The following is a 17,459-nucleotide window of genomic DNA, read 5'->3' on the forward strand; positions in this document are numbered from 1 at the left end:
GCATATAATGTAAAAATTATAGGAAATAAATAACGAACAAAAGTATTACAAAGAATTGTTTATATTTGACACATTATGAGTATACATTATTTCATTGATAAGCTCTGACTACACTAACTAGTTTGACAAACAAAGTGTGATGTGCCAAAATATGGTAGTGATAATATGACATCAGACATCATGTCCATATTTGGGCACATCACATTTTTTAGTCACATAAAGTTTGAAAGTGTAGACAGAGCTTTAAAAAGTATTTTACTAATAAGCTCTGTCAGACTTTATGAGACAAAACAAATGTGATGCCCATGTACAGTATGGAAACGATGATGTCATATTTCTACCATATTTGGGCACATCATATTTTGTTGTCCTATACAGTTTGATAGTGTAGATAGTAGTCAAACAATGCAATATTATATATGATATATAGCAATTTGTATAATCATTGCATCACAATACTTTTCAGCGGATGATTTACAGTGGAATCTACTTTCCTTACTATCTTCACACCCCCAATCCCAGGCCTTCACACCCCAAATCCATTCGCACACAATTTCCTGTATTAACTTGACCCATACTGAAATCAACACTCAACACCTTTGTCATATGTGTGATGTCTAAGTTGTCAATATCAATCAATTAAATATCCAGGCTGAATTATTTATTATGAATAATTCATGAGATTAATTATGAAATAAATTAGGACATTATAGGGGGTGCTAAATAAGCATGGACAGAGATCAAATATGTGTCTGAAGCTCATCATCGCATTGCATCGCACTTTTTTTGGTCAAACTAGTTTGATAGTGCTTTACGCTTTGTCTACACAATAAAAAAAATGTGATGTGCCCATATATGGACACGATGATGTCATATTACTACCATATTTGGGCACATCACATTTTTTGTTGTCAAACTTTTTTGATAGAGTGTAGACAGAGATTTAGTTTAGGACAGTTTTACAGTCACTATTATAGGTACTGGGCAGGAAATATTTTACTCAATTCACATGAGGTCTTTGCTTGCATATGTCCAGAGTGTATTGTACATTAATAATTAATATAAATAGTGTCTATACTATGATTGACACAGAAAGGATACCAAGCCTCATCAGTATCAACTTTCCTCATCTTCGTCTTCTCCAAATGAGAGGAGTGAATTGTTTTTTACTTTCTTTATCTTGCTTTTATCTTTGTCTTTTTTCTTCTTTGTTGTGCTGTTCATTTCGGACTCGTCATTCTTTCGTTTTGTTGGCTTCTTGAATACTATTTTTCCATCACCTAAAAAAGATTTAAAAATGTATTAATTTGTTTTGATAGAAATAATGAAAATTAGTCCCATAATATTTAAATAATATACAAACTTATACCACTCATTGCTTATACCTCTTTCTTTTTCTTTGATAAAATCATCTACTTCTTCTTGACTAATTTTACTATTTTCAGGCATCACGATCACTGGTTTTTCATCTTGTTCTTCTGGTCTGTCGTCAAAGTCCTCTAAACCTTCCAATAAAGCCTTCTAAAAAAACAAGTTAATTGAGCGCCGTGAAGTTGGTTACTTATTCCTTATTCGACATTCGTCAATGGAAGTTGGTTCCTTATTCGACGTTCGACATTCGCTAGGCTAGGCCAAAATTTCAAAAATGATAATTTCCCAGCGGTAAATATGCCGTGCGCCACCAACCAATCTCCTGCTGTTACTTATTCCCTATTCGACATTCATTCGTGAAGTTGGTTCCTTATTCGACGTTCGCTAGGCCGCGGCCGACCGGCTGGCCCAAATTCGTACCAAAGTAGACCTAGTGTAGATGTACCTATTTTATCACAGATTTACATTTTTTAGTTCCGATATTACGACCATACCAACGCCTCGGGCCGGGTTCACAATAGTATAGATTGACGTAGTATGGTCCTGGAATTCCAGAAATGTGCCACTTGCCCCGACCCAGATCGGGCAAGTACGGATTTTAAAGCAATTTAAAATGCGTATTTTTAGCATTAATTTAGTAAACACCACTTTTTAAAGTGGCCATATGACCACACACCGACGCCTCGCGTCGGGTACACAATAGTATAGACTGACGTAGTATGGTCCTGGCATTCCAGAAATGTGCCACCTGCCCCGGCCCAGTGCGGGCAAGTACGTGTTTTAAAGCAATTTCAAATGCGTATTTTTAGCAATAATTTACTAAGAATTAATAGCACCACTTTTAAAGTGGCCACATGACCACACCCCGACGCCTCGGACCGGGTTCACGATAGTATAGATTGACGTAGAATAAATGGTCCTGGCATTCCAGAAATGTGCCACTTGCCCCGGCCCAGTGCGGGCAAGTACGTGTTTTAAAGCAATTTAAAATGCGTATTTTTAGCATTAATTTAGTAAACACAACTTTTTTAAAGTGGCCATATGACCACACCCCGACGCATCGGGCCGGGTACACAAATAGTATAGATTGACGTAGTATGGTCCTGGCATTCCAGAAATGTGCCACCTGCCCCGGCCGGCCCAGTGCGTGCAAGTACGTGTTTTAAAGCAATTTCAAATGCGTATTTTTAGCAAAAATTTACTAAGAATTAATAGCACAACTTTTAAAGTGGCCATATGACCACACCCCGACGCCTCGGGTCGGGTTCACAATAGTATAGATTGATGTAGAATGGTCCTGGCATTCCTTAAATGGGCCACTTGCCTCGGCCAAGTGCGGGCAAGTAAGTGTTTAAAAGCAATTTCAAATGCGTATTTTTAGCATTAATTTACTAAGAATTAATAGCACCACATTTAAAGTGGCCATATGACCACACCCCGACGCCTCGGGCCGGGAACACAATAGTATAGATTGACATAGTATGGTCCTGGCATTCCAGAAATATGCCACTTGCCCCGGCCCAGTGCGGGCAAGTACGGATTTTAAAGCAATTTAAAATGCGTATTTTTAGCATTAATTTAGTAAACACCACTTTTAAAGTGGCCATATGACCACACCCCGACGCCTCGGGCCGGGTACACAATAGTATAGATTGACGTAGTATGGTCCTGACTTTCCAGAAATGTGTCACTTGCCCCGGCCCAGTGCGGGCAAGTACGTGTTTAAAAGCAATTTCAAATGCGTATTTTTAGCATTAATTTACTAAGAATTAATAGCACCACTTTTAAAGTGGCCATATGACCACACCCCAACGCCTCGGGCCGGGAACACAATAGTATAGATTGACGTAGAATGGTCCTGGCATTCCAGAAATGTGCCACTTGCCCCGGCCCAGTGCGGGCAAGTACGGATTTTAAAGCAATTTAAAATGCGTATTTTTAGCATTAATTTAGTAAACACCACTTTTAAAGTGGCCATATGACCACACCCCGACGCCTCGGGCCGGGTACACAATAGTATAGATTGACGTAGTATGGTCCTGGCTTTCCAGAAATGTGCCACTTGCCCCGGCCCAGTGCGGGCAAGTACGTGTTTAAAAGCAATTTCAAATGCGTATTTTTAGCATTAATTTACTAAGAATTAATAGCACCACATTTAAAGTGGCCATATGACCACACCCCGACGCCTCGGGCCGGGAACACAATAGTATAGATTAACGTAGTATGGTCCTGGCATTCCAGAAATATGCCACTTGCCCCGGCCCAGTGCGGGCAAGTACGGATTTTAAAGCAATTTAAAATGCGTATTTTTAGCATTAATTTAGTAAACACCACTTTTAAAGTGGCCATATGACCACACCCCGACGCCTCGGGCCGGGTACACAATAGTATAGATTGACGTAGTATGGTCCTGGCTTTCCAGAAATGTGCCACTTGCCCCGGCCCAGTGCGGGCAAGTACGGATTTTAAAGCAATTTAAAATGCGTGTTTTTAGTGTTATTTTACTAAGTATTAATAGCACCACTTTTAAAGTGGCAATATGACCACACTCCGACGCCTCGGGCCGGATTCACAATAGTATGGATTGACGTAGAATGGTCCGGATATTCCAGAAATGTGCCACTTGCCCCGGCCCAGTGCGGGCAAGTACGTGTTTTAAAGCAATTTAAAATGCGAATTTTTAGTGTTATTTTACTAAGTATTAATAGCACCACTTTTAAAGTGGCCATATGACCACACCCCGACACCTTGGGCCGGGTACACAATAATATAGATTGACGTAGTATGGTCCTGGCATTCCAGAAATGTGCCACTTGCCCCGGCCCAGTGCGGGCAAGTACGGGTTTTAAAGCAATTTAAAATGCGTATTTTTAGTGTTATTTTACTAAGTATTAATAGCACCCCACTTTTAAAGTGGCAATATGACCACACCCCGACGCCTCGGGCCGGGTACACAATAGTATAGATTGACGTAGTATGGTCCTGACTTTCCAGAAATGTGCCACTTGCCCCGGCCCAGTGCGGTCAAGTACGTGTTTAAAAGCAATTTCAAATGCGTATTTTTAGCATTAATTTACTAAGAATTAATAGCACCACATTTAAAGTGGCCATATGACCACACCCCAACGCCTCGGGCCGGGAACACAATAGTATAGATTGACGTAGAATGGTCCTGGCATTCCAGAAATGTGCCACTTGCCCCGGCCCAGTGCGGGCAAGTACGGATTTTAAAGCAATTTAAAATGCGTATTTTTAGCATTAATTTAGTAAACACCACTTTTAAAGTGGCCATATGACCACACCCCGACGCCTCGGGCCGGGTACACAATAGTATAGATTGACGTAGTATGGTCCTGGCTTTCCAGAAATGTGCCACTTGCCCCGGCCCAGTGCGGGCAAGTACGGATTTTAAAGCAATTTAAAATGCGTGTTTTTAGTGTTATTTTACTAAGTATTAATAGCACCACTTTTAAAGTGGCAATATGACCACACTCCGACGCCTCGAGCCGGATTCACAATAGTATGGATTGACGTAGTATGGTCCTGGCTTTCCAGAAATGTGCCACTTGCCCCGGCCCAGTGTGGGCAAGTACGGATTTTAAAGCAATTTAAAATGCGTATTTTTGGTGTTATTTTACTAAGTATTAATAGCACCACTTTTAAAGTGGCCATGACCACACCCCGACGCCTCGGGCCGGGTACACAATAATATAGATTGACGTAGTATGGTCCTGGCATTCCAGAAATGTGACACTTGCCCCGGCCCAGTGCGGGCAAGTACGGGTTTTAAAGCAATTTAAAATGCGTATTTTTAGTGTTATTTTACTAAGTATTAATAGCACCACTTTTAAAGTGGCAATATGACCACACCCCGACGCCTCGGGCCGGTACACAATAGTATAGATTGACGTAGTATGGTCCTGGCTTTCCAGAAATGTGCCACTTGCCCCGGCCCAGTGCGGGCGAGTACGGATTTTAAAGCAATTTAAAATGCGTATTTTTGGGATTAATTTAGTAAACACCACTTTTAAAGTGGCCATATGACCACACCCCGACGCATCGGGCCGGGTACACAATGGTATAGATTGACGTAGTATGGTCCTGGCTTTCCAGAAATGTGCCACTTGCCCCGGCCCAGTGCGGGCAAGTACGGATTTTAAAGCAATTTAAAATGCGTGTTTTTAGTGTTATTTTACTAAGTATTAATAGCACCACTTTTAAAGTGGCAATATGACCACACTCCGACGCCTCGAGCCGGATTCACAATAGTATGGATTGACGTAGTATGGTCCTGGCTTTCCAGAAATGTGCCACTTGCCCCGGCCCAGTGTGGGCAAGTACGGATTTTAAAGCAATTTAAAATGCGTATTTTTGGTGTTATTTTACTAAGTATTAATAGCACCACTTTTAAAGTGGCCATGACCACACCCCGACGCCTCGGGCCGGGTACACAATAATATAGATTGACGTAGTATGGTCCTGGCATTCCAGAAATGTGACACTTGCCCCGGCCCAGTGCGGGCAAGTACGGGTTTTAAAGCAATTTAAAATGCGTATTTTTAGTGTTATTTTACTAAGTATTAATAGCACCACTTTTAAAGTGGCAATATGACCACACCCCGACGCCTCGGGCCGGTACACAATAGTATAGATTGACGTAGTATGGTCCTGGCTTTCCAGAAATGTGCCACTTGCCCCGGCCCAGTGCGGGCGAGTACGGATTTTAAAGCAATTTAAAATGCGTATTTTTGGGATTAATTTAGTAAACACCACTTTTAAAGTGGCCATATGACCACACCCCGACGCATCGGGCCGGGTACACAATGGTATAGATTGACGTAGTATGGTCCTGGCATTCCAGAAATGTGCCACCTGCCCTGGCCCAGTGCGTGCAAGTACGTGTTTTAAAGCAATTTCAAATGCGTATTTTTAGCAAAAATTTACTAAGAATTAATAGCACCACTTTTAAAGTGGCCATATGACCACACCCCGACGCCTCGGGTCGGGTTCACAATAGTATAGATTGATGTAGAATGGTCCTGGCATTCCATAAATGTGCCACTTGCCCCGGCCCAGTGCGGGCAAGTAAGTGTTTAAAAGCAATTTCAAATGCGTATTTTTAGCATTAATTTACTAAGAATTAATAGCACCACATTTAAAGTGGCCATATGACCACACCCCGACGCCTCGGGCCGGGAACACAATAGTATAGATTGACGTAGTATGGTCCTGGCATTCCAGAAATATGCCACTTGCCCCGGCCCAGTGCGGGCAAGTACGAATTTTAAAGCAATTTAAAATGCGTATTTTTAGCATTAATTTAGTAAAAACCACTTTTAAAGTGGCCATATGACCACACCCCGACGCCTCGGGCCGGGTACACAATAGTATAGATTGACGTAGTATGGTCCTGACTTTCCAGAAATGTGCCACTTGCCCCGGCCCAGTGCGGGCAAGTACGTGTTTAAAAGCAATTTCAAATACGTATTTTTAGCATTAATTTACTAAGAATTAATAGCACCACTTTTAAAGTGGCCATATGACCACACCCCAACGCCTCAGGCCGGGAACACAATAGTATAGATTGACGTAGAATGGTCCTGGCATTCCAGAAATGTGCCAGTTGCCCCGGCCCAGTGCGGGCAAGTACGGATTTTAAAGCAATTTAAAATGCGTATTTTTAGCATTAATTTAGTAAACACCACTTTAAAGTGGCCATATGACCACACCCCGACGCCTCGGGCCGGGTACACAATAGTATAGATTGACGTAGTATGGCCCTGGCTTTCCAGAAATGTGCCATTTGCCCCGGCCCAGTGCGGGCAAGTACGTGTTTTAAAGCATTTTAAAATGCGTATTTTTAGTGTTATTTTACTAAGTATTAATAGCACCACTTTTAAAGTGGCCATATGACCACACCCCGACGCCTCGGGCCGGGTACACAATAATATAGATTGACGTAGTATGGTCCTGGCATTCCAGAAATGTGCCACTTGTCCCGGCCCAGTGCGGGCAAGTACGGGTTTTAAAGCAATTTAAAATGCGTATTTTTAGTGTTATTTTACTAAGTATTAAAAGCACCACTTTTAAAGTGGCAATATGACCACACCCCGACGCCTCGGGCCGGGTACACAATAGTATAGATTGACGTAGTATGGTCCTGGCTTTCCAGAAATGTGCCACTTGCCCCGGCCCAGTGCGGGCAAGTACGGATTTTAAAGCAATTTAAAATGCGTATTTTTAGCATTAATTTAGTAAACACCACTTTTAAAGTGGCCATAATTATGACCACACCCCGACGCCTCGGGTCGGGTTCACAATAGTATAGATTGATGTAGAATGGTCCTGGCATTCCATAAACGTGCCACTTGCCCCGGCCCAGTGCGGGCAAGTACGTGTTTAAAAGCAATTTCAAATGCGTATTTTTAGCATTAATTTACTAAGAATTAATAGCACCACTTTTAAAGTGGCCATATGACCACACCCCAACGCCTCGGGCCGAGAACACAATAGTATAGATTGACGTAGAATGGTCCTGGCATTCCAGAAATGTGCCACTTGCCCCGGCCCAGTGCGGGCAAGTACGGATTTTAAAGCAATTTAAAATGCGTATTTTTAGCATTAATTTAGTAAACACCACTTTTAAAGTGGCCATATGACCACACCCCGACGCCTCGGGCCGGGTACACAATAGTATAGATTGACGTAGTATGGTCCTGGCTTTCCAGAAATGTGCCACTTGCCCCGGCCCAGTGCGGGCAAGTACGTGTTTAAAAGCAATTTCAAATGCGTATTTTTAGCATTAATTTACTAAGAATTAATAGCACCACATTTAAAGTGGCCATATGACCACACCCCGACGCCTCGGGCCGGGAACACAATAGTATAGATTAACGTAGTATGGTCCTGGCATTCCAGAAATATGCCACTTGCCCCGGCCCAGTGCGGGCAAGTACGGATTTTAAAGCAATTTAAAATGCGTATTTTTAGCATTAATTTAGTAAACACCACTTTTAAAGTGGCCATATGACCACACCCCGACGCCTCGGGCCGGGTACACAATAGTATAGATTGACGTAGTATGGTCCTGGCTTTCCAGAAATGTGCCACTTGCCCCGGCCCAGTGCGGGCAAGTACGGATTTTAAAGCAATTTAAAATGCGTGTTTTTAGTGTTATTTTACTAAGTATTAATAGCACCACTTTTAAAGTGGCAATATGACCACACTCCGACGCCTCGGGCCGGATTCACAATAGTATGGATTGACGTAGAATGGTCCGGACATTCCAGAAATGTGCCACTTGCCCCGGCCCAGTGCGGGCAAGTACGTGTTTTAAAGCAATTTAAAATGCGAATTTTTAGTGTTATTTTACTAAGTATTAATAGCACCACTTTTAAAGTGGCCATATGACCACACCCCGACGCCTTGGGCCGGGTACACAATAATATAGATTGACGTAGTATGGTCCTGGCATTCCAGAAATGTGCCACTTGCCCCGGCCCAGTGCGGGCAAGTACGGGTTTTAAAGCAATTTAAAATGCGTATTTTTAGTGTTATTTTACTAAGTATTAATAGCACCCCACTTTTAAAGTGGCAATATGACCACACCCCGACGCCTCGGGCCGGGTACACAATAGTATAGATTGACGTAGTATGGTCCTGACTTTCCAGAAATGTGCCACTTGCCCCGGCCCAGTGCGGTCAAGTACGTGTTTAAAAGCAATTTCAAATGCGTATTTTTAGCATTAATTTACTAAGAATTAATAGCACCACATTTAAAGTGGCCATATGACCACACCCCAACGCCTCGGGCCGGGAACACAATAGTATAGATTGACGTAGAATGGTCCTGGCATTCCAGAAATGTGCCACTTGCCCCGGCCCAGTGCGGGCAAGTACGGATTTTAAAGCAATTTAAAATGCGTATTTTTAGCATTAATTTAGTAAACACCACTTTTAAAGTGGCCATATGACCACACCCCGACGCCTCGGGCCGGGTACACAATAGTATAGATTGACGTAGTATGGTCCTGGCTTTCCAGAAATGTGCCACTTGCCCCGGCCCAGTGCGGGCAAGTACGGATTTTAAAGCAATTTAAAATGCGTGTTTTTAGTGTTATTTTACTAAGTATTAATAGCACCACTTTTAAAGTGGCCATTTGACCACACCCCGACGCCTCAGGCCGGATACACAATAGTATAGATTGACGTAGTATGGTCCTGGCTTTCCAGAAATGTGCCACTTGCAACGGCCCAGTGCGGGCAAGTACGGATTTTAAAGCAATTTAAAATGCGTATTTTTAGCATTAATTTAGTAAACACCAGTTTTAAAGTGGCCATGACCACACCCCGACGCCTCGGGTCGGGTTCACAATAGTATAGATTGATGTAGAATGGTCCTAGCATTCCATAAATGTGCCACTTGCCCCGGTGCGGGAAAGTACGTGTTTAAAAGCAATTTCAAATGCGTATTTTTAGCATTAATTTACTAAGAATTAAAAGCACCACATTTAAAGTGGCCATAATGACCACACCCCGACGCCTCGGGCCGGGTACACAATAGTATAGATTGACGTAGTATGGTCCTGGCATTGCAGAAATGTGCCACTTGCCCCGGCCCAGTGCGGGTAAAATGCGTATTTTTAGCATTAATTAACTAACATTAATTAACAGGACCATACTACGTCAATCTATACTATCGTGAACCCGACCCGAGGCGTCGGTGTGTGGTCATAATGGCCACTTTAAAAGTGGTGTTTACTAAATTAATGCTAAAAATACGCATTTTAAATTGCTTTAAAACACGTACTTGCCCGCACTGGGCCGGGGCACATTTCTGGAATTCCAGGACCATAGTACGTCAATCTATACTATTATATACCCGGCCCGAGGCGTCGGGGTGTGGTCATATGGCCACTTTAAATGTGGTGCTATTAATTCTTAGTAAATTAATGATAAAAATACGCATTTTAAATTGCTTTAAAACACGTACTTGCCAACACTGGGCCGGGGCAAGTGGCACATTTATGGAATGCCAGGACCATTCTACATCAATCTATACTATTGTGAACCCGACCCGGGGCGTCGGGGTGTGGTCATATGGCCACTTTAAAAGTGGTGTTTACTAAATTAATGCTAAAAATACGCATTTTAAATTGCTTTAAAATCCGTACTTGCCCGAACTGGGCCGGGGCAAGTGGCACTTTTCTGGAAAGCCAGGACCATACTACGTCAATCTATACTATTGTGTACCCGACCTGAGGCGTCGGGGTGTGGTCATATGGCCACTTTTAAAGTGGTGCTATTATAATACTTAGTAAAATAACACTAAAAAGACGCATTTTAAATTGCTTTAAAACCCGTACTTGCCCACACTGGGCTGGGGCAAGTAGCACATTTCTGGAATGCCAGGACCATACTACGTCAATCTATACTATTGTGTACCCGGTCCGGGGCGTCTGGGTGTGGTCATATGGCCACTTTAAAAGTGGTGTTTACTAAATTAATGCTAAAAATACGCATTTTAAATTGCTTTAAAATCCGTACTTGCCGGCACTGGGCCGGGGCAAGTGGTATATTTCTGGAATGCCAGGACCATACTACGTCAATCTATACTATTGTGTACCCGGCCCGAGGGGCCGGGGTGTGGTCATATTATGGCCACTTTAAATGTGGTGCTATTAATTCTTAGTAAATTAATGCTAAAAATACGCATTTGAAATTGCTTTTAAACACGTACTTGCCCGCACTGGGCCGGGGCAAGTGGCACATTTATGGAATGCCAGGACCATTCTACATCAATCTATACTATTGTGAACCCGACCCGAGGCGTCGGGGTGTGGTCATATGGCCACTTTAAATGTGGTGCTATTAATTCTTAGTAAATTAATGCTAAAAATACACATTTGAAATTGCTTTTAAACACGTACTTGCCCGCACTGGGCCGGGGCAAGTGGCACATTTATGGAATGCCAGGACCATTCTACATCAATCTATACTATTGTGAACCCGACCCGAGGCGTCGGGGGTGTGGTCATATGGCCACTTTAAAAGTGGTGTTTACTAAATTAATGCTAAAAATACGCATTTTAAATTGCTTTAAAATCCGTACTTGCCCGCACTGAGCCGGGGCAAGTGGCATATTTCTGGAATTCCAGGACCATACTACGTCAATCTATACTATTGTGTTCCCGGCCCGAGGCGTCGGGGTGTGGTCATATGGCCACTTTAAATGTGGTGCTATTAATTCTTAGTAAATTAATGCTAAAAATACGCATTTGAAATTGCTTTTAAACACGTACTTGCCCGCACTGGGCCGGGGCAAGTGGCACATTTCTGGAAAGCCAGGACCATACTACGTCAATCTATACTATTGTGTACCCGGCCCGAGGCGTCGGGGTGTGGTCATATTGCCACTTTAAAAGTGGGGTGCTATTAATACTTAGTAAAATAACACTAAAAATACGCATTTTAAATTGCTTTAAAACCCGTACTTGCCCGCACTGGGCCGGGACAAGTGGCACATTTCTGGAATGCCAGGACCATACTACGTCAATATATATTATTGTGTACCCGGCCCGAGGCGTCGGGGTGTGGTCATATGGCCACTTTAAAAGTGGTGCTATTAATACTTAGTAAAATAACACTAAAAATTCGCATTTTAAATTGCTTTAAAACACGTACTTGCCCGCACTGGGCCGGGGCAAGTGGCACATTTCTGGAATGTCCGGACCATTCTACGTCAATCCATACTATTGTGAATCCGGCCCGAGGCGTCGGAGTGTGGTCATATGGCCACTTTAAAGAGTTGTGTTTACTAAATTAATGCTAAAAATACGCATTTGAAATTGCTTTTAAACACGTACTTGCCCGCACTGGGCCGGGGCAAGCGGCACATTTCTGGAATGCCAGGACCATACTACGTCAATCTATACTATTATTAACCCGGCCCGAGGCGTCGGGGTGTGGTCATATGGCCACTTTAAATGTGGTGCTATTAATTCTTAGTAAATTAATGCTAAAAATACGCATTTTAAATTGCTTTAAAACACGTACTTGCCAACACTGGGCCGGGGCAAGTGGCACATTTATGGAATGCCAGGACCATTCTACATCAATCTATACTATTGTGAACCCGACCCGGGGCGTCGGGGTGTGGTCATATGGCCACTTTAAAAGTGGTGTTTACTAAATTAATGCTAAAAATACGCATTTTAAATTGCTTTAAAATCCGTACTTGCCCGCACTGGGCCGGGGCAAGTGGCACATTTCTGGAAAGCCAGGACCATACTACGTCAATCTATACTATTGTGTACCCGACCTGAGGCGTTGGATTGTGGTCATATGGCCACTTTAAAAGTGGTGCTATTATAATACTTAGTAAAATAACACTAAAAAGACGCATTTTAAATTGCTTTAAAACCCGTACTTGCCCACACTGGGCCGGGGCAAGATGCACATTTCTGGAATGCCAGGACCATACTACGTCAATCTATACTATTGTGTACTCGGTCCGAGGCGTCGGGGTGTGGTCATATGGCCACTTTAAAAGTGGTTTTTACTAAAAATGCTAAAAATACGCATTTTATATTGCTTTAAAATCCGTACTTGCCCGCACTGGGCCGGGGCAAGTGGCATATTTCTGGAATGCCAGGACCATACTACGTCAATCTATACTATTGTGTTCCCGGCCCGAGGCGTCGGGGTGTGGTCATATGGCCACTTTAAATGTGGTGCTATTAATTCTTAGTAAATTAATGCTAAAAATACGCATTTGAAATTGCTTTTAAACACGTACTTGCCCGCACTGGGCCGGGGCAAGTGGCACATTTCTGGAAAGCCAGGACCATACTACGTCAATCTATACTATTGTGTACCCGGCCCGAGGCGTCGGGGTGTGGTCATATGGCCACTTTAAAAGTGGTGTTTACTAAATTAATGCTAAAAATACGCATTTTAAATTGCTTTAAAATCCGTACTTGCCCGCACTGGGCCGGGGCAAGTGGCATATTTCTGGAATGCCAGGACCATACTACGTTAATCTATACTATTGTGTTCCCGGCCCGAGGCGTCGGGGTGTGGTCATATGGCCACTTTAAATGTGGTGCTATTAATTCTTAGTAAATTAATGCTAAAAATACGCATTTGAAATTGCTTTTAAACACGTACTTGCCCGCACTGGGCCGGGGCAAGTGGCACATTTCTGGAAAGTCAGGACCATACTTCGTCAATCTATACTATTGTGTACCCGGCCCGAGGCGTCGGGGTGTGGTCATATGGCCACTTTAAAAGTGGTGTTTACTAAATTAATGCTAAAAATACGGATTTTAAATTGCTTTAAAATCCGTACTTGCCCGCACTGGGCCGGGGCAAGTGGCACATTTCTGGAATGCCAGGACCATTCTACGTCAATCTATACTATTGTGTTTCCGGCCCGAGGCGTTGGGGTGTGGTCATATGGCCACTTTAAAAGTGGTGCTATTAATTCTTAGTAAATTAATGCTAAAAATACGCATTTGAAATTGCTTTTAAACACGTACTTGCCCGCACTGGGCCGGGGCAAGTGGCACATTTCTGGAAAGTCAGGACCATACTACGTCAATCTATACTATTGTGTACCCGGCCCGAGGCGTCGGGGTGTGGTCATATGGCCACTTTAAAAGTGGTGTTTACTAAATTATTGCTAAAAATACGAATTTTAAATTGCTTTAAAATCCGTACTTGCCCGCACTGGGCCGGGGCAAGTGGCATATTTCTGGAATGCCAGGACCATACTACGTCAATCTATACTATTGTGTTCCCGGTCCGAGGCGTCGGGGTGTGGTCATATGGCCACTTTAAATGTGGTGCTATTAATTCTTAGTAAATTAATGCTAAAAATACGCATTTTAAATTGCTTTAAAATACGTACTTGCTCACACTGGGCCGGGGCAAGTGGCACATTTCTGGAATGCCAGGACCATACTACGTCAATCTATACTATTGTGTACTCGGTCCGAGGCGTCAGGGCGTGGTCATATGGCCACTTTAAAAGTGGTGTTTACTAAAAATGCTAAAAATACGCATTTTAAATTGCTTTAAAATCCGTACTTGCCCGCACTGGGCCGGGGCAAGTGGCATATTTCTGGAATGCCAGGACCATACTACGTCAATCTATACTATTGTATTCCCGGCCCGAGGCATCGGGGTGTGGTCATATGGCCACTTTAAATGTGGTGCTATTAATTCTTAGTAAATTAATGTTAAAAATACGCATTTGAAATTGCTTTTAAACACGTACTTGCCCGCACTGGGCCGGGGCAAGTGGCACATTTCTGGAAAGCCAGGACCATACTACGTCAATCTATACTATTGTGTACCCGGCCCGAGGCGTCGGGGTGTGGTCATATGGCCACTTTAAAAGTGGTGTTTACTAAATTAATGCTAAAAATACGCATTTTAAATTGCTTTAAAATCCGTACTTGCCCGCACTGGGCCGGGGCAAGTGGCACATTTCTGGAATGCCAGGACCATTCTACGTCAATCTATACTATTGTGTTCCCGGCCCGAGGCGTTGGGGTGTGGTCATATGGCCACTTTAAAAGTGGTGCTATTAATTCTTAGTAAATTAATGCTAAAAATACGCATTTGAAATTGCTTTTAAACACGTACTTGCCCGCACTGGGCCGGGGCAATTGGCACATTTCTGGAAAGTCAGGACCATACTACGTCAATCTATACTATTGTGTACCCGGCCCGAGGCGTCGGGGTGTGGTCATATGGCCACTTTAAAAGTGGTGTTTACTAAATTAAAGCTAAAAATACGCATTTTAAATTGCTTTAAAATCCGTACTTGCCCGCACTGGGCCGGGGCAAGTGGCATATTTCTGGAATGCCAGGACCATACTACGTCAATCTATACTATTGTGTTCCCGGCCCGAGGCGTCGGGGTGTGGTCATATGGCCACTTTAAATGTGGTGCTATTAATTCTTAGTAAATTAATGCTAAAAATACGCATTTGAAATTGCTTTTAAACACTTACTTGCCCGCACTGGGCCGGGGCAAGTGGCACATTTAAGGAATGCCAGGACCATTCTACATCAATCTATACTATTTTGAACCCGACCCGAGGCGTCGGGGTGTGGTCATATGGCCACTTTAAAAGTGGTGCTATTAATTCTTAGTAAATTTTTGCTAAAAATACGCATTTGAAATTGCTTTAAAACACGTACTTGCACGCACTGGGCGGCCGGGGCAGGTGGCACATTTCTGGAATACCAGGACCATACTACGTTAATCTATACTATTGTGTACCCGGCCCGAGGCGTCGGGGTGTGGTCATATTGCCACTTTAAAAGTGGTGCTATTAATACTTAGTAAAATAACACTAAAAATACGCATTTTAAATTGGTTTAAAACCCGTACTTGCCCCCACTGGGCCGGGGAAAGTGGCACATTTCTGGAATGCCACGACCATACTACGTCAATCTATATTATTGTGTACCCGGCCCGAGGCGTCGGGGTGTGGTCATATGGCCACTTTAAAAGTGGTGCTATTAATTCTTAGTAAATTATTGCTAAAAATACGCATTTGAAATTGCTTTAAAACACGTACTTGCCCGCACTGGGCCGGAGCAGGTGGCACATTTCTGGAATGCCAGGACCATACTACGTCAATCTATACTATTTGTGTACCCGGCCCGATGCGTCGGGGTGTGGTCATATGGCCACTTTAAAAAAGTGGTGTTTACTAAATTAATGCTAAAAATACGCATTTTAAATTGCTTTAAAACACGTACTTGCCCGCACTGGGCCGGGGCAAGTGGCACATTTCTGGAATGCCAGGACCATTTATTCTACGTCAATCTATACTATCGTGAACCCGGCCCGAGGCGTCGGGGTGTGGTCATATGGCCACTTTAAAAGTGGTGCTATTAATTCTTAGTAAATTATTGCTAAAAATACGCATTTGAAATTGCTTTAAAACACGTACTTGCCCGCACTGGGCCGGGGCAGGTGGCACATTTCTGGAATGCCAGGACCATACTACGTCAGTCTATACTATTGTGTACCCGACGCGAGGCGTCGGTGTGTGGTCATATGGCCACTTTAAAAAGTGGTGTTTACTAAATTAATGCTAAAAATACGCATTTTAAATTGCTTTAAAATCCGTACTTGCCCGATCTGGGTCGGGGCAAGTGGCACATTTCTGGAATTCCAGGACCATACTACGTCAATCTATACTATTGTGAACCCGGCCCGAGGCGTTGGTATGGTCGTAATATCGGAACTAAAAAATGTAAATCTGTGATAAAATAGGTACATCTACACTAGGTCTACTTTGGTACGAATTTGGGCCAGCCGGTCGGCCGCGGCCTAGCGAACGTCGAATAAGGAACCAACTTCACGAATGAATGTCGAATAGGGAATAAGTAACAGCAGGAGATTGGTTGGTGGCGCACGGCATATTTACCGCTGGGAAATTATCATTTTCGAAATTTTGGCCTAGCCTAGCGAATGTCGAACGTCGAATAAGGAACCAACTTCCATTAACGAATGTCGAATAAGGAATAAGTAACCAACTTCACGGCGCTAGTTAATTGTTACATTTTTTTAGTTCATGATTGAATCAAAACATCATGTTTGTGTATTTTATTTTAGTGCAGATAGTATGAAATAGTTTCACTGCTTCTTGACCAATAATATAGTCACCCATACATGTTACAACAGGAGTACAAATGGGTACCTCTGCCACCACTCACTCCACCAATGATACTCAACTCAGTCAGCACTGAGCCTGGATAGTAGTACTAGGCCTAGCCTAGGCCTAGTACCATCTGAAAAAAATGAACCCACCTTTGTTTCTAATGTAGGCCCTTCTTTAAAACCTATTTCTTTCTTGAATTTCTTAAGAAAGCTCGGTTCTGACGGCTTAATAAAGTTGACTGACTTTTTGCCTGCCATTGTATCTACTTTTGACACAAAAACATGAATTTCATTAAAACATATTGAATGAAGAGTTGTTTTTAAAAATGATTAATTTTGTGTTTTGAAATAGCGCCCTCTTTTACAGAAAGGCGAATTTTCTATGATTAGCCTCTACAACAGA

At 43.0% G+C, this 17,459-nt stretch overlaps 1 protein-coding gene across 1 annotated transcript; it reads right to left on the minus strand.

Moving 5' to 3' along the window:
- Window positions 1-73: 73 nt before the first annotated feature.
- On the minus strand, window positions 74-17,398 carry LOC140056772 (uncharacterized protein KIAA1143 homolog). The gene is made up of 3 exons (XM_072102251.1): window positions 17,207-17,398; window positions 1,386-1,521; window positions 74-1,280 (listed from the first exon to the last, which is right to left on the minus strand). Exons 1-3 carry the CDS (start codon window positions 17,312-17,314, stop codon window positions 1,117-1,119), a joined length of 408 nt encoding a protein of 135 aa, XP_071958352.1. The 5' UTR covers window positions 17,315-17,398; the 3' UTR covers window positions 74-1,116.
- Window positions 17,399-17,459: the final 61 nt, after the last annotated feature.

Source organism: Antedon mediterranea, chromosome 8, assembly GCF_964355755.1.
Source record: "Antedon mediterranea chromosome 8, ecAntMedi1.1, whole genome shotgun sequence".
NCBI classification, from domain to species: domain Eukaryota; kingdom Metazoa; phylum Echinodermata; class Crinoidea; order Comatulida; family Antedonidae; genus Antedon; species Antedon mediterranea.

What these genes read in the sequence shown, in the direction of transcription:
- LOC140056772 (XM_072102251.1), bottom strand. Translation starts at nt 17,314, where the DNA reads ATGGCAGGCAAAAAGTCAGTCAACTTTATTAAGCCGTCAGAACCGAGC. An exon ending in GGCCTACATTAGAAACAAAG is followed by an intron (nt 1,522 to 17,206) that starts GTGGGTTCATTT and finishes TTGTTTTTTTAG; the next exon opens with AAGGCTTTATTGGAAGGTTT. An exon ending in TATCAAAGAAAAAGAAAGAG is followed by an intron (nt 1,281 to 1,385) that starts GTATAAGCAATG and finishes AATCTTTTTTAG; the next exon opens with GTGATGGAAAAATAGTATTC.